Here is a 23,222-nt window from a genome sequence, read left to right on the forward strand (position 1 = left end):
CAAGACTGGGTCAGCAGCTGGATACAATTACAGCCTTTCTTAAAATGAAGGACTGGTTGTATTAAAAGGGCACCAGGGAGTAGCAGCAATAAAATGCAGCACCGAGGGGTGCCCTTCCACTTCACAGAGCTACGTGCCTCCAGACTCCTGTGTTTATTGTGTTCCTACTTTTTACTATTGTAATCAAACAGTAAGTTGACCAAAAAAGGATAGTGATTTTTTAACATTTGGAGGAAGATGAACAGACAAATAAACATATTCTTCCTTCCTTACTTATCACAGTATATTTCAATATAACTTTTACCTGAACTTTTCTAAGTTCTTTTCTCTGAAAGTTAAAGCAAAGGAACTAAAAAGCGTCTTGTAGCTCAATAATGTAAGTGGCAATTCCTCTTTTTATTTCCCTGTGTACTGAGGTGAAACAAGCTTTCTTTTTGGTCTGTTTCTGCATGATATTTTCTCAATGTATAGAAGGTGAGCTCTGTGAATGCTCTCGCAGATGTTGAACAGCACTTCACGAGAACTGCCTTTGTATAGCTGTAGGAATGTGATGAAAATATAGTTTAAGTAGGAAGATCAAATGATTGTTATTGAAAACCAAAGAGACATCTTGGAAAAAGGAAAGTGACAATCTGGGATGGAGAACAGCTCAGTAATCTGTGTGCTTTGCTTTGAGCTAGTGTAAATGATGTGGGTACCTCTGTATCACAGATGCACAAGTACCCCTCGTTTTTAAAGCATGTGCAATTTTCCCAGTTGATTTTCATGGGAATCATAAGATTAAAGTATTGCAGTGGTCTTTACTAATGCAAGTGTCAGTGTGTGAATGTTATGTACTCCTTTTCCTAGGCGGGTTTTAGCCATTTTACTTCCCTAGCGTGGAAGAATTCCTTTTATGTCTGAATATGAAAGGGGTTCAAACTGAAACTCTATGCTGTACTAAGGTCCAATGCAAGAATGGGGTTCCATATCATATTTAAAGTAGGGTTGAGTGGGCTTAAAATGATTCATGAGTTTCATGCTAGATATCTATTCTAGCTGAACTTTGCTTAAGGATCCTTTTTTTCATAAAAGGATACAGGAGGAGACTCTTGAAGTAAGTTTATTTTTGTATCAACAAGCACATTTAAGCTACATTTTTTTTAAGTTGGCCAGCAAGTTTTTTAAAGCTATATATGGTTTAAACAGGCTGCATGGTTGAATTGCATGGCATGTGGGAAGTAGCCACATTCCTGTACCTCATCTAACTTTAGACATCCACAAAGTAGACATCTGTGTCTGAGCTTGTCACTGAGATCTCCTTCATGCCAGGCAGTGGGGGAATACTTTTTGGCACTTTGTCTCATTCTAATGTAGACATTTAACATATGTTGGCTGCATCACGTCTATAGCTAGGCAAGATGAACCTCATCCAATGTCTTTTACCACCGAAGGCTCTTATCATTGATTAGGCTAAGGATCTGTTTGGAGCTTAAAGAACTTGATAAAAGAACATGACATTTGCATGTGCAAACAGGGCCTTGTACATACAAAGTGATTAAACATTTGCCTGTATGTGCTACATTAAGTGGGGTCCTAGTGTATACGCTGCTTAAGTGCAAGAAAACAGTTGGTACAGTGGAAGTGCCACCTTCTAGTAATTTGTAGTTTTGAATAGTTTTGATAGTTTGAATAGTTGAACAAGTTTTAAAACTTGTGAAATTCAGATTTTATAAACATATTAGGGGTCCTTTAAGAAAATAATAAAAAAAAACAATAAAAGGAAAGAGCTGAAATACTGACTGGAATCTGTTTGTTTTCATATCTAGCAAATTCAGAAACTACGGAGAGAGCTGGTTGCATCACAGGAAAAAGTTGCTACCCTCACATCCCAGCTTTCAGCAAATGTAGGTATTTTTGCTATATGTTGATAAACAGTACAACAAACACAGAATGCGTTTCCAGATCTGCTCATAGCTCTTATTCAATCCAGGTACCAACATCTGCTTTGGGAGACTCGTATTATTTATTTATTTTGATGTTTTTAAAATGAGTCATTTAACTAAAGATTTACTTTGCCTCAGCTTCAAGCAGAAGAAATTTTGTAATCAAACACAGTGGAAATGTCTTCAGTGGAAATGACTTGAGAGTTCTGAAAAGGGTAGTGGTTATAATGATTTTTTGTTATGTTACACCTGTTTCCTAAGAGGAATTTTAAGTGTAGTATTTAATGTAGTATTAATTTTCATTTGATTCATCAGAGGTAAGAGCGGCAGACTCAAGCTGAGTGGCGTGAAGCCACCAAACTATTTTATTTAGCTATTAGGTATATATGTGTGTATGTATATGTGTACACACACATACATGTACATGTGCGTGTGTGTATGTATATGATATGTATATATACATATAACAATATAGATATATAAAACAGGTATTATGTAGACGGATGTACTTTACAGAACAGAGATACGTAACAAACTGACACACAGTAATGGTGAAAGACTTTTCCATTACATGTCATCCAAACGATCTGATCTTGAGTCATTGTGAAAATTCTATCACTGCGGTGGATATTGAACTGTCACAGCCCACGTGCTACTGCATTTTTTGAGACTGAAGAGTAATTTTTTGCTGATGTATTGAATGGTATAAGCACTAAAAAAGCCAGTCACATCAGCTTCATAAAGCTGATGCAGTTTTCTACAGGTTTTCTGCAGTGTACTGAGCAAAAAAAGATAGAATTTAAATAATTCTAATAAACACTGTATCAAATTTTAGCTAAAAAACTTAAAAAATATTTTTCAATATGAATTTGTCGTTCCTTCAATGTCTGCAAAATGAATTGATTTGACTTTCACTGAGGTGAGATTACCGCTGGCAGGTATGACCATGTGAACACAGCCGAATGTAGAAAAGTATACATAGCTTATCCATAAACTCCCTCTAGATAGCGGTAGATTCGTCTGTGCCTCCATTTCCTGTAGAGTAGGAATGGAGGACTAGAAATTGCAGGCAACTATATGGTTTAATTGTTTTCATGAATCTGTCAAACTCCATCTTGGCAAAATAGACTGAAAAAACGTCACTGATTGTTTAGAAACCTAATTGCCAGCCTAAAGTAAAATAGAATAATAATTCTTACCTACTTTATAAAGCACATTACAACCTGCTAATTAAACCTGATTAAACTATTAAAGAGGTGCTAGTAGTATTTTGGGGGTTATGGTGTTACATGAATCTGTGACCTGTAGCTTTGATAAACTGTACTTGGCTATGATTACAGCAAGATAAACTGCAGTTGGTACCATACCTGACAACTTGGTTGTTGAACAATTACAGCAGCAGAAAAATCAGAACCTGGCTTGAATGTCAGTTTATGTTTGAACTTTAAATTAAACTGTCTTTCCTTTAAATCTCAGTTTAATACTTTGTGTTTATTCTTCAGAGTTGTCAGTGGGTCGTATAAGCAATAAGTTCCTAAGCATGCCTTAGGAACTGTCTTCCTCCATTGCAAGGTTAACACTTCACAGCAAAGCAAGAAGCTTAGGAATAGTGGCAGAGGACAAACCACAACCATATTGATCCTATCAGTGAGAGAGCAAGGGCTAATTAGATACTTTGGACATGGCAACAGCTCTGTCCCGTTCAGGTCCACTCTTTCCTCAGAATCAGTTTAAAAAAAAGCCCCAAACTAAACACAGGGAAACACAACCAAAGAAGGGGCATGAATCGAAGTTTTTGATAGGATTCATTATAGTTCCATTCTGCAAAGATAAGCCCTCCAAAATGCAGGTAGATGGGACGAACAATATACAACTGTGTATGGAATTCATATGCTGCAATAACTGTGCTGATACAGAACTAATGGAAACTGGGCTATTTCACAGAGAGCTCCCTGCTGTTCCTTCCACTTGTCAAAAAGTAGTGATAGGAGTTACTGAACACGTTATCAGAAAATAACGCAATATAGAGAATGTGAGCTAAAGTCCTGTCTGGTTGCTATGGTTTCAGATGGAGTTGCCAGATAGTTACTGAACAATCTGTAGTGAGGTTTTTCAATGCAATTCAGGATATAACTAGAGTTACCATTCCCAAGGAAAGCTGACATGTAGTTGCAAGAGAGTATCATTTTGTGCTCTTTTTTTGAGAGAGCAGTTTCCTGTTGTCTTGGACAACTTTTAGAGTGCCTTTCTTCAAACGTGGACATACTGAGTATTTAGATCTATAGCTACTGCCATTATTTCAAGGAAATTCATTAAAGAAATTCATTAACTCATTAAGGAAATTTCATTCTGTGAAATAATACTGTGTTCCTGCTGGGAAAATAATCCCTAGCAGTGTGAAAGCTGCTTTATCTCTTAGGTCTGCCACATGTGAAAATGTGGAAAAGCTACTCTTAGCTCTTGCACTCACGAGTGTCTGTCTTTCTACATTGGTATAGGTTTGCCCTCAAGTCTGTTTTGAGTTCTGAGAATCAACTAATGAAGCAGGCAATACTGGAATCCTGCGTTTTTGTAAATTCAAAAACTAAATTCTAAGTTGGGCTATTTATTTGGGAAATTACAGCCGGTGTCTGTTTCCTGGGTATGGAATTCCTTCTCTTGCATATTTTAGAAATAAAACATTGTAGTCTTCATCTATGATGGGTAGATTTTTACTTGGGCGATTCTTTACTTTCCTATCCTGAGAGCGACAAACTGAAATGAACATCAGAAAAGCTAAGCCAGCATGTCTCGGGTAGTCATATTTGCTAACAAGTCTGCTGTTCCTTACATGGCACTTTTCCTTCTGCAAAACCTGGTGGTGCAGCAGCTCTGTCTTGCCATGGAGAACAGGTGGAAGCAGGCTGTGATCTGAGCCTTTAGCATAGCACGGTTGCAGAGATTTCTGCATTAATGAGTGCCCTGTTAATGCCAATGCAACACCAGGTAGCATTAAACTAGTATTAACAAGTATGAGCTTGATTCCTACAAGCACTGGTGCCCTATCAGTAAAACTAAGATGTTTGCCTGTGGTAGGCCTGTGTTCAGATGCCTGTAGTAGAGCTAGTTTGGGAGCCGCGCTGTCAGTGGTAACGGGGACTCTCGGTACCATGCCTCATTTTACCGAGGAGGCAGAAAGACAGTTTGCAATTCCCTTCTTCCCCTTGTTCTGAACAGGAAACACCAGCATATTTGTTCCTGCTGATGTGTTGAAAGGGAGAGTTGAAATGTGGCTCTGTTTAGTCTCCATCCTTTTCCAGTCCCCCCAGCAACGCTGTAATCTTTAATCCAGTAACAAGTAGCAATAAAATAAAAGGATGGCAGGGTGTTCTCTTACACAACTGAACCAGTGAGGCTGCTGTTTGGTCAGTTGTGTCTGATTTCTCCCCAGTTTAAGTTAGAAGTCACTGCCTGTATCTCCGGCCAGTATTCCTTTGTGCATGGTGAGCTCCGCGCAGACTGGCTTCTAATAAAATTAACTATTGTGGCCAAGTTTTCAAAATCTAGTCCAAGTTACAATTAAATTGAGTCTGACCCTGAATTTGGTCCATGTTTCAAAGGGAATTAGTCAAGCCAAAAATGGATAGTTTAATTTTGGTTTTCGCTCAAACTAGTTCTGCTGTATGGGTGAGACCTAAGTCAGGTTTGATATGTTTACCTCATCTTGTATTGGTGGGGGATCTGGTCCCATCTAGGGCTGGAACCAGATCCCCAGTATGTGGATTACTGTGGGTGCAGTGGAGAATGACAGTGGTGTAGTTCAAAGGGTAATATTTTCAACATGGCAGTTTAAAAAAAATACATGTGTACACCGTGTTTAGCCATTCATAAGTACCGTATTTGTAAACTCACATGTGCTCGTGTGCATATATATACATGCATACCTGTCATATATTACATAAATGTTAATTTAATCATGTTCTTTTGACTGTGTCAGCTACTTTCTAATCCATCTCCATGGAGACAGTCCTTAAACTGTAAACCTATAAGCAACCCTAAAGCTGATCCTATTAGCGCTTGGGTTTTTAAATGATGCCAGAAAAATCTCTCTTTTTTCCAAATCCCCAACATGTGGAATTTCCCTTAAAATTAAACTTGTCAGGAGCATGAAACTTAGTGGTTTTCAAATTCTCTAGGCATGAACAAGGGATATAGATACCTTCATGATGAAAACAATCTTAAATGAATACTAGATATTACTTTATAAGTTAATACTTTCAGGATGCTGTCATGAGATACTTTACAAAACCAAAAACTGAAAATCATTGAGCACATTAAGTCTGGTTCTGAGTTCTTTCTCTGCTATTTCTGGTACGGAAGATGTAAAGCATAAAAGAAAAAACTTCCACATAAGTCCAAAGGGTCAAAAGAGACTCTTTAATGACAATGTGGTAGTACTAATTCTGTCAATCCTTTGAGCGCTTTATATGAATAAATTCCATGAAGCGTCAATTAAACATCAAGAGTAAAATTCACCTTGAGAATAGAGTGTATTTATAATCTTTTGTGGTATGGTCTATGAAACTTAGTCTGATTACAGAATTGCTACTTAAAAGCAAGCAGTTGTATGCTTTTCATAAAGATCATGATAGTACTTAACAAGTATCTCATTTAATATGACAAACTTATGACAAACCCAGGCTTTTAATTTTCATTAGCTTGTACTGTCTTAGCAGTCTTATCTATAAAGTAAATACGTGTTTTTACGTGCATATCATTTATCTCCTAATCTGAGACACATCCTTCACCAGTCCCTGGCATGTAAAGGAGAAATAGTCCTAATCTCAAAAGCTGGAACTGATCCATAACGAAGAAATCAAACAGCACGTTTTAGTCGCTAAAGAAATAAAACTACCGTGACCCTCATTTTGAGTCACACTTGCGCTCCAGTAGGCTGCAGTCTGAATGGGCAGGAACTCTTCCGCAGAAAACTGCTTGATCGCTTTGCCTACCTTTCCGCAGGTATATCCATCTCTGGCAGATTCAGTATATCATCTGTGGTACCTTTTATTGACTAGAAAATTATTCAGGCATTTCTGATGCCTTTGCTATAAATACAACCATCTTCTTAGCCTCAGTCCCAACCTTCCCTGAATTTCCATACTTCCAGTGTCTGAAAATAGGCAGCCCTTTTTTCCTCGCTGTGGTCTCGAGAAGGAAACTTACCTTTAAGAGCAAGAAGTCCTGTTCCCTCACAGTTTATCTCAGACTTAAATTTGTTGTTACCATTTCCTTGATAGAACTGAGTAAAAATGCTGTATGGAAATGAAAAAAAAGAGTACAATCCATCTCATTCCCACACTATTTGCGTCTCTTCTGTACTTGCTAAGCCACAAAAAATGGTTGGTGACACTTCTGAACTACGTGTGTCATTACAAGCCTGTCAGGCTGAAATATGACCTGTTTGGTCAGGCCTTTGCTTGATGTATTATTTTATTTCAAAACCTGTCAGTTGCAAGTCAGAGCATTTCTCAGGTGTTTTGGAAGCTCCTGTTGAGATGTCTCTTACTTGCTTTCATTTATTACGCAGGTTTTGTTAACTGCACTCAAGGTCTGCGCTTGATTTCAGCAGTTTATTTCATGTGATTAACCCCACGGTGTTTTGCCTGCACATGATTAAATCCGTGCGGGGTCCGGCTGCTGCTTGAGTGCCTCATTTATGGTTTTTGTGAGATGCTGGCTTTTCCCCTGCTGCCTGTTCGCGTGTTGCTGAGGGGCAAATCTCCCCCCTAATTAAGAAAGGGCCGTTTTCAGTTCAGCAAGCGTCCAACCAGCAGACTTCCCGCGTGACTGACAAGGGCTCAAATTCCTTCCAGCAGCATGAGCCCTGCTTGTTCGCCGTGGCTTTGATCAGTGCCTTGCGGCGTACAAAGCTGAAGGGTGAAGCCTTGCAAGCCGTAGGAGCCCCAGGATGCCGCTGGAAAGCGGAGGGGGCTCTTTGGCTGATACTCTGGCTTGGCCAGCTCTGAACCACTATCCTGCAGCCAAACACCGAGATAATAGCAGGCGGCGAACAGAGGAGGCCTACAGATGTACAGTCGCTGCTTGCGGTCAGCCAGCTCCCTGCTGGCCTCTCACACCTCCTTTCACTCAGCCACGTCAGGTGGGAGGAAATTTCCTTATTTGCCTTTATTTCGTCAAGCTGAACACAGCAGTTCAGCTCGCAAAGCGTGTCACCCCGTGTATAGTCTTTGGATACGCAAACATCATGTTCAGGATGGGCTGTAAATCTAAAAGTTGAGGTATTTGGGGTTTGCTGGTTGGGATTTTTTATTATGGAGGAAATGTTTTAAATTAAATCTGATCATCTGACTTAGCACTGAAGTCACTCCCTGAGTGTCCTTGGCTGTTTCCAATGGGAATTTCAGGTGTCAATAGAAGGCAAAATTAATCCGTATATTATGGATCTGCAAATTAACAACTGTATATTGTCTATATATCTAACATGTAAATGATGTTAAAAATGCATTTGTTTTGCTGTAGCTGTACTTAAAATAATACCCTTATTTAACTCTGGCTGCAGTGTATCTCCAAGTGCAAATGCTGCACTCAATTATGAAAATGTATTTTTATGTTAGAATAGGTGTCATCTGAAGCACCCTCAATATTCAGACTGTTTTGTATGGTATTCAAATGATGTATGCCATAAATGCAACTGCCATATCTAACACAGGGATTTCTGAGGTCTGAGAGAATGGCTGTAATACGTCAAAAAAAATTCCTTAATATTATTTCTAGAATGAAAGGATGGCTCTTTTTGAATAAAGTAAAAAATCCTCAGTCTATGATACGAAGAAATATTTGCCAATTCAGTCAAAATCAATTACTAATTCATAAATGTAAAAGACATATCCAATTAGAATTTAAAAATTCTAATGACCTTTTTTTAAAGTCACAGTTGCTTCTTTCATCTATTTCAATTGTTTGACATTTTCTAATTATTTCAAATTTACTTGTTTAAATACAAAGTTCGATCTTATATAGGAATAGGTATTATACATATATGTATGCACACATATAATTTTAAGTAAGTTTAGCCTTTTCAAGCTAACTTTTATTATTTTCTAGCATAGTATTTCTGTTGGGACAAATCTGTCTGGGAATTCAACAATTAATAGTTCCCTTGACTGATGAATAAATAAGTGTTTTTTACCTTGGGAAACAGTGGCATAGTTTTTCACTTTAAAGGTTAACACTCTGTATTTCCTAGAACAGTATTCTGTTGTAATCAACATTTACGATAACGAACAATGCAATTGAAAGTGTTTTCTTGAATAGTAGTCAGCTGGTGGGCCTTTGGATTATGACTCTTTAATATTAGCAAATAAAAACTTTATAGTCTTTATCTCAGATGAATTAGGAGAAATCCATCATCATCTTGATCCCATTATGTTTATGGCTAAGATAATATATTCTATCACTGGCTTAATTTTAGTAAGAATCCATAATTGTGACATGGCTATCTTGACCCTGATATCGTTTGTAATGATGCTTTTTGATTATTTTTCATGTAATTTCCTTTTGCTTTTTTTCATTTATAACATATGCTGAAGTTGTAGCTAAGGAATGGGAAAATACTTTGTACCTATATACAGTTATGTAACAAAGAACTGTAGTTACCACTTTATAATTGTGAAAAAATGATAAAAGCAATGCATAATTAAGCAAATGATTCCTCTCTTCAAGCCTTCAATGGCCATTTTTACTCTCCTGGCAAGGCAGACACATGGGCCATCAGGCTAGCCATAGATTTTTTTATGAAGCAGTGAATAGAGAGCTCCATTAGCTTCCTGTTAAACACATGTGATAAAGGGACATTTGCCTATAGCTCGGTGATAGCGCATCTGCCCTGGTTCTGGTGGTGCTCTGGGTATCTTGCCATCACCATCAGAATTCAAACACCATAGGTAGTCTGGATGCTTATAATATGCTGCTAATTACCTAAGTAAAAAGTAAGTTTAAAAACTGTTGTTGCTAAAGGGCAGTTTCCAAACTGACATGAGTAATTTTATATTGATTGGTAAGTGTTAGATCTGTATTCCACACATATGCCAAGTTCATTTTATTAAAAATTATAACACCAAGAATGTAGCCTAAGCTATTTATGTTAAGCCAAGAATATATACAATTACTAATTAATCCTTAAGAAATTGCATATGTATCTAGGCTCATGTTTATCAAAAGTTAGTCCTTGGGGTACATATCCATTACTGAAAGAATTATCAGTAAAGCATGAAGTGTAATCTAGATCCTCATGCATACGCATAAAGCAGACGGTTTGACCACTATATCTGTACAAAATTAAATAAATTATTCACTAATAATATCATTCACTTTCATAAGAAGGAGTTTACAAGATACTGAAATCTTTATAGCAATGGGAAATGGTTTACACAACATAAAAGCCACCTGTTAACATAACAGTTCTGAAGTGGAGGCATAGAAGTGGACCACTGTTATATATCTGATATTCCTTTTTACATCTGAGGAATAAAATACAGACAAGGTGGCAAAAAACTCTTTTCTTTCTCCTAAGTGCATAACAGAAAACTATTTCGGCTGTGTCTTTTTCTGATTATTCTTCTGACTGGTACAATCAGACACATTTGAACAGTTTTAGCTATGCTTGCACAAGCATGCAAATTTGTGCCTGAAAAATTTGACAGGCACTGTGTGTGTATATTGGTATACTAAAAAGAAATAAATTTTCTCAGGGAGAGAGCTCAGTTAATCCATTTGTGCATATAAATATGGTCTCTGTGAATTACATTTCCAAGTGTGTTGTAGGATCTATGTTTGAGAACTTTGTCTATTATCACTCTTGAAATTGAAGGGTGAAAATAAATATTTCCTTCTGCTTTTACTATTTGGTTTTGTGACAGGACATTTGGGCTTTTGTGGCTCTTTATAAACGTTAAATTCTCATTTTCCCTTGGCCGTACAACCCTGCTTAGCTTTTTGATTTCTTTCTGAACCCCTCCCCTTCTCTACCTGCAAATCTTGGTGTAAATTAGAACGAGTGAAGAGTTGGACGTAACCTTTGTATATGTTTTGCTTGCATAGAGTGTATGTTGAATGTTGTTAGAAAATAGAGTGAAGCTCTCTATAAGAGGGCATTTTTGAATCAGTTTCAGTTTTACTGCTTTTCTCATTGAAAAGTAGGAGTTACAGTTTTCAAGGTCATCTTTTATATATACATGTAGAATTACATGTATAAATGTTTTTATATATACATACAAATATGTATAATAAATCAATATATTAATATATATAAAACAATATTTGAGAAATAGACCAAGCAATGACATTTTATAAAAGTAATCGTGATTCTTTTGTTTGATTTAATAGATTCCTCTGGAGTGTTTTATTTGGGAGCCTAAAACTTTCCCCTTAAGATAAAGTACTTGAATTCCTCTTCTGAAGTGTTCAGTAATTGAAAATAATTGTTCCTGGACTTCTATTTGGAAGCTGACTTTTTTTGGCCAATACATCACTAAAGTCAGAGCGCTAGACATTAAATCTATAATTCATTTCCAGGCAGAGATACCTAAGCTAATCTCCTTGCAGGCTAAAGCCTTGGGACCCCTGTGCTAACTTGGCTGCTTCACATACCCAAGTTAGTTCATTCTGAGTTTAAAGCTAATACAAAAGAGTTGGAGATGATGAGCTTGGAGGAAAAAATACTAAAATAGGTCTGGGAGAAAGCCCAGAATGGGAGTGCTGGATTTAACGAAGTCCCAATATTGTTTGTCTAGACAAAATGTATGAAACATTCCTCATATTCTTGAAAGTTTTAAAGTACATTCAAGACCCATTGTCCCAACAAATGTTTTCTTCTGTTTCTTTCATAGGCTCATCTAGTGGCAGCTTTTGAAAAGAGCTTAGGAAATATGACCGGCCGATTGCAAAGTCTAACAATGACAGCTGAACAAAAGGTGCGTTTACCAAAGCAGATGCTCTAATGTGGAAAATAGTCATCAGATTTTATTAGAGTTTTGTTTAGAAAACACTGAAAGGGAACAGGGACAGCTGTGACAATAAGACAGACAGATCTTTCTTTAATAGCCATTCTGATCAAATCTTCATGAGGCTCCGGGAGAATAAAACTGTGCAGCGTGAGGTTTACCCAGACAATATCATAGAATAGTTTGAAGATAAAAATCTTTCGTTTCCAGTTTTTAATTAAAACATATGTGGCTCTAGGTTTAATCCATATTGAAAGATCTAATAACAAAGACTCGTCATAACCTACTGGAGTACTTCATCTGAGCCTGACAGCATTGTCAGAATAATAAAATTATGGGAAGGGAAGAACTTTAAGGACAGAAAAATGACTCCATTCAGAGTGTTAATGCAGGTTGGCGATCCTATTCACTAGAAAACAACTTTGTTTTTCACTATGCTGTTTTGGCTGTTTGGAAAAAAATCTAAACCTGACAGCTAGTGAATTTAATATGAGGCTTTGTACCAAGCTCAGGACTAAGAGGGTGCAAGTCGTGCACTTGTCTATCAAAATAACATTTCACAGTCTGGTCAAGCACCATCAAAGGAAATACAGTAAGATTCATTGTGAACTGGGTAGGAAATAATTGTATTGCTTTCCTTTTTTCATCTTAACCGAACCACCACAATGGAATTTTATTAAAACTAAAACATTTGACTATTTTACAAAGTATGATTTCCCCTCAGAATGTTCTCCTTCGAGAAGAGATTAAGCAGTGACATTGAAACAAATCATCTCATAAGCAAGCTTGTCTCCCAAAAGATTTGGAACATGTCTTTTTCCTTCTCTTCTTTTCTCTACTGTTGAGATTAAATTCCCTTAATCCTCATTATATCAATAAGGGCTGGAAGAACAGGTTTAATGCAGCTGTAATAAAAGCTATTTTTTAATTAAAATTGGCTGTGCATTCCAATATAGAACTTGCTGCACTGAAGCAGAGTAATTTCCCTTTAAGTTATAGGACAGTTAATATTAAACATTTTTTAGTATTTGACTTATTGCTTAGCATTTACATTTTTTAAAAAAATACAGGAATTCAGGTTAGGATTTGCCCAATAAGCAGTAGCAAGACATGCTAAAGGGTGTGATTTAAACTATTTCTTTGTCTTTTGGCAATAAAATTTGGGGGGCGAATTCTTAACTTTATAATGAATATTCAATTTAAGCCCCCTTTTAGGTTAGTCTTTATCAATAGAATGTTTTCTTCTCCTTGAAATAGCACAATATTTTATATAGAATAAATGCAAAAGGATACATTGGTTGAGTTTAATAACTTTGCAGAGAAAATACACATTCTACTTGAAATTAGTGTTGCTTTACTTTCACCCAAACAATTCCATTGGCTTCAGTTTGACCACTGTTATCTTGTCCCTTTTTTTAGCTTAGCCAAACATTGTTCTTCTGCCATATATTTTGAAGCTCTCTTTGCTTTTCCCACAGGAATCTGAGCTTATAGAGTTACGGGAAACCATTGAAATGCTGAAAGCGCAGAATTCTGCTGCACAAGCTGCTATTCAGGGAGCCTTGAACGGTCCTGATCATACCCACAAAGGTATGTTTTTGTCATTATTAAATAAATACAGAGCTTCTCCCCAGAGAAGAGCTAAGTCACTCCTTTCCTGTTATTTTGGGGACTCTGTTGCAAGGGCAAGTGCATTCTGGAGTCAATGTTAAGCATACTTGTAGTGTTTGCAGAGCTGGGAAACTTGCTTGCCCTTCCTATTTGCCATAGAGTTCCTGGAGCCGCATCTTCTCAGACCTGTGTGGCCCGGAGTCAGTCACTGGGTATCCAGAGTTAACCCTGTTGCTGCAGTTGTATATTGAAGTAGGTCCCAGGCAGTAGTGAAGTGCTATGATGACGCATGGATATAAACTGGAAATCCAGAGCAAGATGTAGCTCTGAAAATTATTGTACTCGTTAGCAAGAGCTGGGCTGACAACAACTCTGTTTATTCTAGAGGTGCCAAATCAGTGGAGGAAAGCAGACATTTTAAATTCCATATGCTGAATTAATTTGTCATTGCAGTTAGGCAGACGTCACATAATAAATACATACTTCAAAAATGCCTGTTGATAAGCAACAGCAAAGGAATTACTTGAGGAAGAAAAATGATAGCAGCACTCATTTTTGAGAGTGTCATTGATCTTTCTTTAAAGAGGTCATTATTTAAATAGGATGTTTGCCCTAAGGTCATTTCATTGCATGGCTTGAGTATAGCAAAGCTAACTTCTAGGAAGTAAAAAATAGTCTAAAAAGTAATTTCCCTTGGTATTAGTGGTTGTATTCTGCACGAATATTTTCCACTGATTATGATATAGCTATTAGAGACTTTTAAGAATTTGAAACTCAAAAGCCTCACCAACCATTTCTAATATTCTCCACTTTTTGGTTATTTTATTATTTCATTCCTTTTTAATGAACTCCTGCCTGCCTATTTCCATCACAGTACATTAGAAAGTAGCATCTGAACTCTGATTAGGCCTGCTACGAGTAAAGTAGTGCCTATAGGCTTCAGTAAAAGAACTGTTTAAGTAGCAGATGGAATGGTAATAGTTCAAGTAATCCATCTGTAACAGAAACTGCTTAGCTATAAGGTTATGCCTGCATGGATTGCTGTGCGGAGTCATTGCCTTCGTGTCAATAAGACCCCAGTTCAGAGAAGCACAGAAGTGTGAGCATGATTGTATACATCCCCGTTGACTCCCATGTGGTGCCTCACAGGCTGAAATAGCTTGAATCCATGCCACTGTAAGGATCAATGCCGTTTACGTGTGTTTAGGCTCCCTTTGAAGAGGAGGACGCTGCATAAATACAAGAATGATTTTATATTGAAGCAGAGGCTGTATCACATGGACAGATGGCTTTCACAGTATTTTCTTTTCTTCAGATTTACGTATAAGGCGGCAACATTCTTCAGAAAGCGTTTCCAGCATCAACAGTGCTACAAGCCATTCAAGCATTGGCAGCAGTAATGATGCTGACTCCAAGAAAAAGAAAAAGAAAAACTGGGTAAGTGCTCAGCGGGTTTATACCTATGTTTCAACTATTATGTTGTTTCCTAGTGCCTGAGTAACATAATGGCTGATTTCATCAACGATATTCCTGTGGGGCCAGATGGATACGATATGAAGCAATTCACTTGTACTCATATTGTGACACTACCAGCAAACTAAAAATTGTTGAATACCAATGGGGAATTATTTGCGTAAGTCAAGATCATTAGAAAAAAAGCCCTTAAAAATGACCTTAACAATAGCTGCTATGACCAAAAACATCTCTGGGCCACAGTGAAACCCTGTTCTATTTTTCCTTAGTAGCAGATTGATTCAAAGGCTTGACTCAAATATGTCACCCAGCAATGAAGGGAGCTGAAATCTGCTAAGAATATTCATGTAAAAATAATGTGGTGTTTAAAGAAATTAAGATGCTTCTCAACTGGAACACACAAATACCAGATAGTGCTAAGGGTTTAATCAAATACTTTTGATAAATAATCAGAAAATGTTTTTGTTGTTTTAAAAATATTACCTGCATAAACATTTGTTTTAAAATACTGATCAGCCTTCATTCCCTTGATTTGTAATTCCACACTCTTTCATGTTTCTGCAAGGTGAACTCTAGAGGAAGTGAGGTGAATATAAACCATGGAAAATTTGGCATGCATCTATAAAGAACCCTATCTTGGCATGATTGCTATTTATTTTGGCAGTAGGCTTTTATACCTTCTAAAAACAGATTATCCTGTATGTCTTCTCAGTTTGTCTCTATTCATTTTAATCTCAAAGTTTAGACTATAGAAAGGGGGAGTGTAGCCAAAATCCATTTCTTTCTTGTTAGATATCATGAGCTGGAAAGGACTTAAATAATGTTTTTCTGATCACTGGTCACACTCCCCACTCTGCAATTATACCATGGAAATAAAACGTTTGAGTACCTCATTTTTTATAGGGGAATCGGTTTGTCATTGAGTTCTATACAATTTTAATCAGAACAACTTTCTGAAAACAAAAACCAAAAACAAACACATTTTCCTAATACGAACAACTTCCATATGTAGACAAAGGTATCAAAGAATGGGTTAGTTAAAATTCACTGCAAACAAAACAGTTGGCTCCTGAAATAAATGGCTCTTTGGCTATTCTGTCCCTTTTCACTACTGGGTAAGAGCTTCTAGAGGGAAAAGGCAATGCTTGTACGTTCGGAGAACTTACTACTCTAAAGGAAACTGCAGCAAAAAATATATACCTTTCAGCTAACATTCTTCTCAGCAGTACAATAAAGCAAACCTCACATCCCAGCTTAAATCCTCTTGCTTGTGATCCAAACTATAGCATTTGAATAGTTTGGCCGTGCAAATTTTTAACAGAAAAGAAAACTGGCAAACCCAGTAAATTGGACTTGTCTTTTAGCATTTAATAACAGCAGTGTCTGCCTGTACCTAGACGCAAAGTGGTTATTTAAAGCCAGCCACCTTGAAGGGAATGCCATGGGAATGGGATTCCACAGAGGATTAATGGTTTTAAATGAGCACCCCTCTCCCATCGCCATACCGCTCAGTCCTGCACTTCTTCAGTAGCATTAAGTTTGCGCTGCGCTGGATTAATAAAATCAAACAAAACACCGTATCATGTTTTTAGAGATACTGTGTTGCATATGTTAATACCCTGCTTCTGTATACTGACCTCAGGCAGTGGCTAGGATGGCATCTGCAAACTAACTCTTCAAAACATGAGCTGCACAAAAATTGCTGAGAGGAGGAAAATAATACTGCTCTGTGTTTGTTTTCCAGCTAAGAAGCTCTTTCAAACAGGCCTTTGGAAAGAAGAAGTCCACCAAGCCTCCTTCCTCACACTCCGACATAGAAGAGCTGACGGACTCCTCTCTCCCTTCATCACCCAAACTGCCCCACAGCTCAGCAGAGTGCGGGGCACCATCAATGAAACCATCGCAGTCAACATCTGCGTAAGTCTCTGCCCTCACAAACCTTTCCTACCAAATGGCAGGACTGTGGAAAAGACCTCCTCAAGCATGGCCAGTTGCATTTCAGAAACCATTGCCAACAGGATCTTTTAATCCTTTGCTCCATCCATCTGCCAGTTCTCTAAAGAGCTTTGTTCCTATTTAGACACTACTTTTCCAGCAGCTATTTCTTAGGACAGTTGTGTCTTCCTTTCACAGCCTTTACCCAGAATATCTAGTGGTACAAACTTCTTTCCAAATGCATATCCAAAATACTTATGTTCTGCTTTTCCTGCAATGTTAACTACTTTATAATTTCCACTTACTAAAGGGCAAATACTATAGTTTCTTTTCTTCATGACATACTAAAAAATGTCTTTTTATTTTCCTGCTAGCTATGAATTTTTCCCAGATGTTCATCCCTTCTGTTATTACTTTCTATATTTCATAACTATTAATTTATATACTATTTATCTATTTCACCTCTTTTTTGTTGTTTAGAATTTATTGCAGGAATTTACTTGTTAATTTTATCAGATCAACACTTTATTGTGTCAGGGCCAGAATCAGTCATTAACAAAAGACTATCTAATTTCTTCATTATGAAGTCGTTGCTTTTTGATATCTAATACAGTCTTCTTATGGAATTCCCAGGTCCCATTCATATTCTTTATGCAGTTCTTTCATTCTGGTAAACTTGTAACTTTTTCCAGTTTGGGGAAATTAGCTACTGGAGCCTGCCTTGCTTTCCTTGTCTTATTTAAGAATAATCAGGTCACAACTGTTTTTCCTTAAGTGTCCAGCAAATTCTAGTCTAGCGACTGATTGCTGAGGTGTAGGTGCCTTTTATCTTTAATCTTTTATAGACTCTAATGATTTTTATTACCAGCTACATGAGTTTGCTGGCAAATACTCCCCCCAGAGAAACCCCTCCACAGTGTTTTTCTTTCCACACATTCTATGCAGACTAGTAAGGAATATGTCATCTGAGTCTCTAGTTTTATTGGGTGTTTTATAGGAAGCTCACACTATTATGGTTTCAGGTGTATGTGTGCTGTAGAGAGAGTTTCTACATGTTTAGGAACCTTGAGTCTCATTTGTCATCAACTTCAAGATCAGTAGTAAAAGCTTTAATAGAAATCACCATCTTGTTACTGCTTTTAATCATACTGATCCTAAACAGAACACACTTCCTCAAAAAACTTTTTTACGCAAGTAGTTTCAGTTAATCTGTTACCACTTCTGATTCATAGATTTACTTCCATAACCTTAAACTGTTTCCTTCCATCCAACCCTTCTTCTTTTCCTCTTTGATGTGCACTCTAGATGTATTGGTATTGTCTTGAATTTATGAAAGGCAAACTGCATGTCTAGTCTTTTATCCCAAACTCTTTGCATGCCTATTTTGGTCTCTGAATCTTAACTTCCTAATTCTGTCCAGTTCACAGCCTTTTAGTTTTTCCTCCATAACATTTATAAATACTGACCTTTCTGATCTCACTTTTATAATTGTGACCTTTCTACACAGAATGACATAGGCTCCTTCCCTTTTGCAGGGAGATCACATAAAATATATTTATTTAGATTAATTTCTTCATCTGTTATACTGATAACATTGCTTACTTTGGAAGACTCTGTTTTCCATTGCATCACTTAACCTTCCTTTACCTTCAGGACTTCTCATAACTGTCACCAGCCTCTGTGCAAAGATCATGACTCAGCTCCCTTTACCCAAAGCAACCTACTGATTTACAAATCCTGAGATTATAACAGAAGGTAAAAATCTGTTTTTCTAACCACTCACTTTAAAACTTTGTCTTGAGTCTGATCAGGTTTCTGAACTTCTTTCTGTGACAGCTCAGAAATGCTAACTTACCTTTTTATTTTTCTTGCTTTTGATGCAGTCTGAACTTACGTTATTTTACAATTGTAGGAGCTGAGTGTTGAAGAGACCAGGAATATTCAAAAGATAATTTGATTCATACATTCTGTTTCCATCTGCTTATGTTACCAGTCTAGACAGCTTCTGACTGCTTCTTCCAGAACCATAGCCTTGTTTTCTGCTTCACTGTTATCTTTAAAGCTTGCTTGTCAGGATCTTTTTCTCCATCTCTCCTCAAAATGTACTTTTGCAAAAATGTCAAAAAGAAAATAGCCAACAAATACATACATGGCTTTCCAGCTGTCCAAGTTGTTGTCTGAGATAACATATGCAAGTAAATAAAATTTCATTTTGTTCCTCTTCCTAATACCTCATTTCTTATTTGGTTAGTGTAGGCATGGGCACTTCAAAGCAAGAATTATATCATAATATTTAGAAAAAATCCTAGTATATATGCCTTTATTCATTTTTTGCTCACATTAAAAATATTGTGCATGTTATAAATGATACTCATTATTTTCCTTCTTCAATTTGCCATACTTTTTATTTACCATGAACTTCATCATCTTCCCTTCACTTATGGTTTCTTTATATTTTCCTTGATCTGAGTTTCATGTTCTAAACCATTGCCTTTTACTTTCTTCCACTTGCATCCGTCCAATACGTGTGTGTGCAGGTCATCTCTAGTCTGGGCACCAAAGAAAAGACAAAACGGTCACGTGATCTACAAGCATAGATCCTGGTAAAATTGAGTGTGGGGCATGGAATTGTATCTCCCAACTGCTGACCTGAAAAGTGTTGCATTTTTCTTTCCGAAAATGCATTTGCATGCATTCTGGCAATTAAAAGCTGACTTCTGTTTCTTGTTTGTACATTAGTAGTAACAATCATAATAATAATACTTATTACTACAAAATGTTTTTCATATTTAAATTTTTCTGCAAACATTAAGTATTTATAGTGACAGTAATAAAAAGCAAATAACATTTAGTGAATTGGCTGAAAATATTGATTAGTGTAACGAGGTATCCAAAACTCAGTGTTCTGTTTTCTACTGGTTCTGTGCTATGTAACAGATCTAAGCCTGATTATGACATTTAGAGGCAAGACAGAATCTGACATGAGAACTGGACACTTGCTGGATCCTTAGGCTGGTCACGTTTCCATCTTTTCTCACAATATGAAGGGTTATTCCCTTAAAATTAATGCTTATGAAAAATAATCACGTGGTAGTTACATTTAATCTCTTCTTTAAGGAAAAAAACTGTAATTTCAGGCACTGTACATTACCAAATGACAAGCTATAGGCAAAATTGTCAACCATTACCAATCAACACCTTTAAAGATTAAAATTTTTTAGATCATAAGGTCAGGGACTGTCTCTTTGTGTACTGTGCAAAACAAAGAAAACTGTTGGTGCCAAACCGATAATAAATGTCTGTAGTGTAATTTGATCAGTGTACTTCTGTTCTGACTATTGATACTTAGGAAAATTGTAACCTTTGCACCAAAGAAATGATGCAGAAATAAAATCAAATTAAAGACAATGGATGATACATACTTGATAGAAAATCTTAAAAAGTTTTTTTAACAACTTTTTTTCACCATAGGGAACTATCTTAGTAAACTGGAAAGATACAAAGAAAGCTGATCATTTCATCCGGACAAGTTTTTTTTTCCATTTTTAATTTGCACTTTGAGCCTTTTCATGTTTCTTTGATAAGATTCTCTCTTCACTGATAGGTTTCACCAGCAGCAAGCATTCTCTGCACTTTGATATTTGGTAATGACACTGCTTCAGGGAGAGAACCTTCCTTTAATCTCCTGCCTGTTTGCTGCTCTTCTTTAGGATCTGTGAGTGCACAGAGGCAGAGGCTGAAATTATTCTTCAGCTAAAGAGTGAGCTGAGGGAGAAAGAGCTAAAATTAACAGACATTCGTCTTGAAGCCCTCAGCTCTGCCCACCATTTGGATCAGATTCGGGAAGCCATGAACCGCATGCAGGTCAGTACAGTAGCCTAAGTGATGACAGGGGTGCACACCTAAAGTGTGCTTGGTGTATTTCCTCGCCCAGTGCTTTGTTTCAGATACCCAAAAAGTATCGATACAAAGTAAAGCAACAGATTGACAGTGCTTCAAAAAGATGGGTATGGTAAGTGTTCACCTTATAATAATAAAATGATATTCTTAGCATTTATATATGAACAACCAAAATGTATTTAAAAGACATGAAAGAAGACATAATCCTTGCCCATAGAATATTTGTAATCAAAATCCTCTGACTGGGGAAAGCAACATGACAGACAAGCAGATCACAAAGTGATTTCTACAGAGCTTTCATTACTTGGGCGGAGTGTGTGTGGGGGAATATGTGCATACTCGATCTTCACTTCTGATTTCTAACGCAGCCATAGCCTGCAGAAGCAAAGTAGGTAAAACTAGACTAAATTATTGTATCCAGCATGGCTAAAATTTCACTCCTTATTACTTTTGACACTTTTCCACATCCTTCCTGAACACATTTTTATCAAACAAGTTTCCCTTTCACCTGGATGAAAGGGTGCGGAAAAAAGGACAGTGATCTTCAGCGCAGCACGGAGCTTCATGTGACTCAGTTCTGTTGCCGACACGTGTCTAGTGTCATGTGGGGTGTCCAGAGGTATCCACAATATCCACACAGATCTGATGAGTATGACATAGGTCCTGTAGAGTTAAGGAAGAAGTAGCTACAGGACAATTACAAAGCCACTGGCAAATAGTTTTAATCCATCAAGTTATAAATGGTACTGTATGAAGGGAGAACAGCTAATGTAGTGCTTTTTTTGCAAAAAGGAAGATACTATTACCTGGATATTATATATCTATATTTTTCTGATCGCAGTAATTGTAAGTGTTTTTTAGCAAATATTGGAGATGAGAATAATTAAAGAATAAGTGGTAAGTGAAAAGCAGGATAAAATGTAGAGAGATTTACCAATGACAGATAATGCCTAATTAATGGGTTTAGTTTACCTTTGGTTAACAGATCTTCCAGACAAGCAGTATGCAGAAAACTACTCACCTGTCTGGACATAAGAGTAGAATATAGTTACTTGCAGTAGTGGAGAACAGGATGTGAAGGCTTATAGGAAAGGGATGGAGAGTCCTTGGAGTCTCCAAACTCTGTGGCATTTTGCAGAACTGATGGGGACTGGGAAGAGGAAAAAGTGGGATTGGTGGGAAAGGTATGTGAACACTGTGTATATTCAAAGCACCTTAAAAATCTAAAGCTCAGCTGAATGGAAAACTGCTGAAAATTGTGTAACTAATCAACTTATGTCATGGACTAGATTGATATCACATGACTTGTTTCACCATAACTCTATTCCTGATTTGAACCTAAGACTAAACTGGTGCGTTCACTATTACATTCTGTCAGTATTTTGCGGGCTTATCCCTTTCCTTTCACTTTCTCCTCACCTTTGCCTATATGATCTAATCATTCTGTAGCAGTTGCTTTTTTTTTGTGATGCTATCCCTTATGTTTTTACTTGTATGATGTGGCTGAACAGCCTTCAAAGAAGGATGGGACTTTTAGCAGAGTGTTAGTGAATGCGGAATTAAATTTGATGTGCAAAACCATCTGCAAGAATAAGCAGTTGCTTTGTACTGTGCTTCATGAAGCGACTGAAAGCTAGATTTAGCTGGTACTGGGCTGGGCTTGGGCTAAGTTTTAATTTTATTATTCTGCATTCAGTGATCACTTGGCACCACAGAGGATTTAGCTAAAAAAAAATTCCTAGCTGTGCTGATTCATCTGTCACTGTATGTTTTCATCAAAGAGGTTTTGTTGGCTGTTGTGTGAACAACCCCATGTTTGAGTGATCAAAAACTCTTATCTGATATCAAGAAGGATTATGAAACTGTTAAAGTATCAATTTCTAATTGTCCATTTTTAATTTCAGTGCTCCCCTGTGAAGTTATTGCTTAAATTGTCCATTCAATGGCAGTCGTCATTTTCTGTGACTTTAGAAGATATGTCAATACATATCTAAAATGTAGGAATAACTTTCTTAGCTGACTATTACCTAAGATATTTGACAATAAAAAATACCACTCTAAAATTGGGATAGTTGGGAAAATTCTCCCCATACGTGTAACATAGCCAACTGTGCAATAAACACAGAGCCTTGAAGATGATGTTGGTTAGTAACTGTCTTGAGGCAAAAGTTAAAACAAGATTGTAGGGCTTTTTCCTTCATTTCAGAAGTGAAGGCAATCCTTTTTTCGCTGATTGTGTTTATACTTCTGCTCTAGTGCCACATACTGCTGTGGAGCTGTTAAACTAATTGAGTCCTGCTTGTGAACAGCAAGCCCCTGAATAGCCACCCCCAGTGGTTTTCTGAAACAATAACCTCCTGTGTTTTTATGTTGG

The 23,222-nt window shown here is 37.0% G+C and overlaps 1 protein-coding gene across 12 annotated transcripts in view; it reads left to right on the top strand.

The window, feature by feature from the left end:
* NAV3 (neuron navigator 3) overlaps positions 1-23,222 on the top strand; it is a 558,174-nt gene that overhangs the window by 516,587 nt on the left and 18,365 nt on the right. For 10 of the 12 annotated variants that reach the window (XM_064509436.1, XM_026100313.2, XM_026100317.2 and 7 more), the window contains 7 exons: positions 1,809-1,886; positions 11,816-11,899; positions 13,408-13,519; positions 14,856-14,977; positions 15,579-15,599; positions 16,758-16,930; positions 20,659-20,812. In XM_064509436.1, coding sequence (XP_064365506.1) covers positions 1,809-1,886; positions 11,816-11,899; positions 13,408-13,519; positions 14,856-14,977; positions 15,579-15,599; positions 16,758-16,930; positions 20,659-20,812 — 744 coding nt within the window. The remainder of the gene's footprint in view (positions 1-1,808; positions 1,887-11,815; positions 11,900-13,407; positions 13,520-14,855; positions 14,978-15,578; positions 15,600-16,757; positions 16,931-20,658; positions 20,813-23,222) is intronic. The other 2 variants (XM_026100316.2, XM_064509462.1) reach the window with 1 other exon arrangement.

Source organism: Dromaius novaehollandiae, chromosome 1 (genome assembly GCF_036370855.1).
Source record: "Dromaius novaehollandiae isolate bDroNov1 chromosome 1, bDroNov1.hap1, whole genome shotgun sequence".
Taxonomy (NCBI): Eukaryota; Metazoa; Chordata; class Aves; order Casuariiformes; family Dromaiidae; genus Dromaius; species Dromaius novaehollandiae.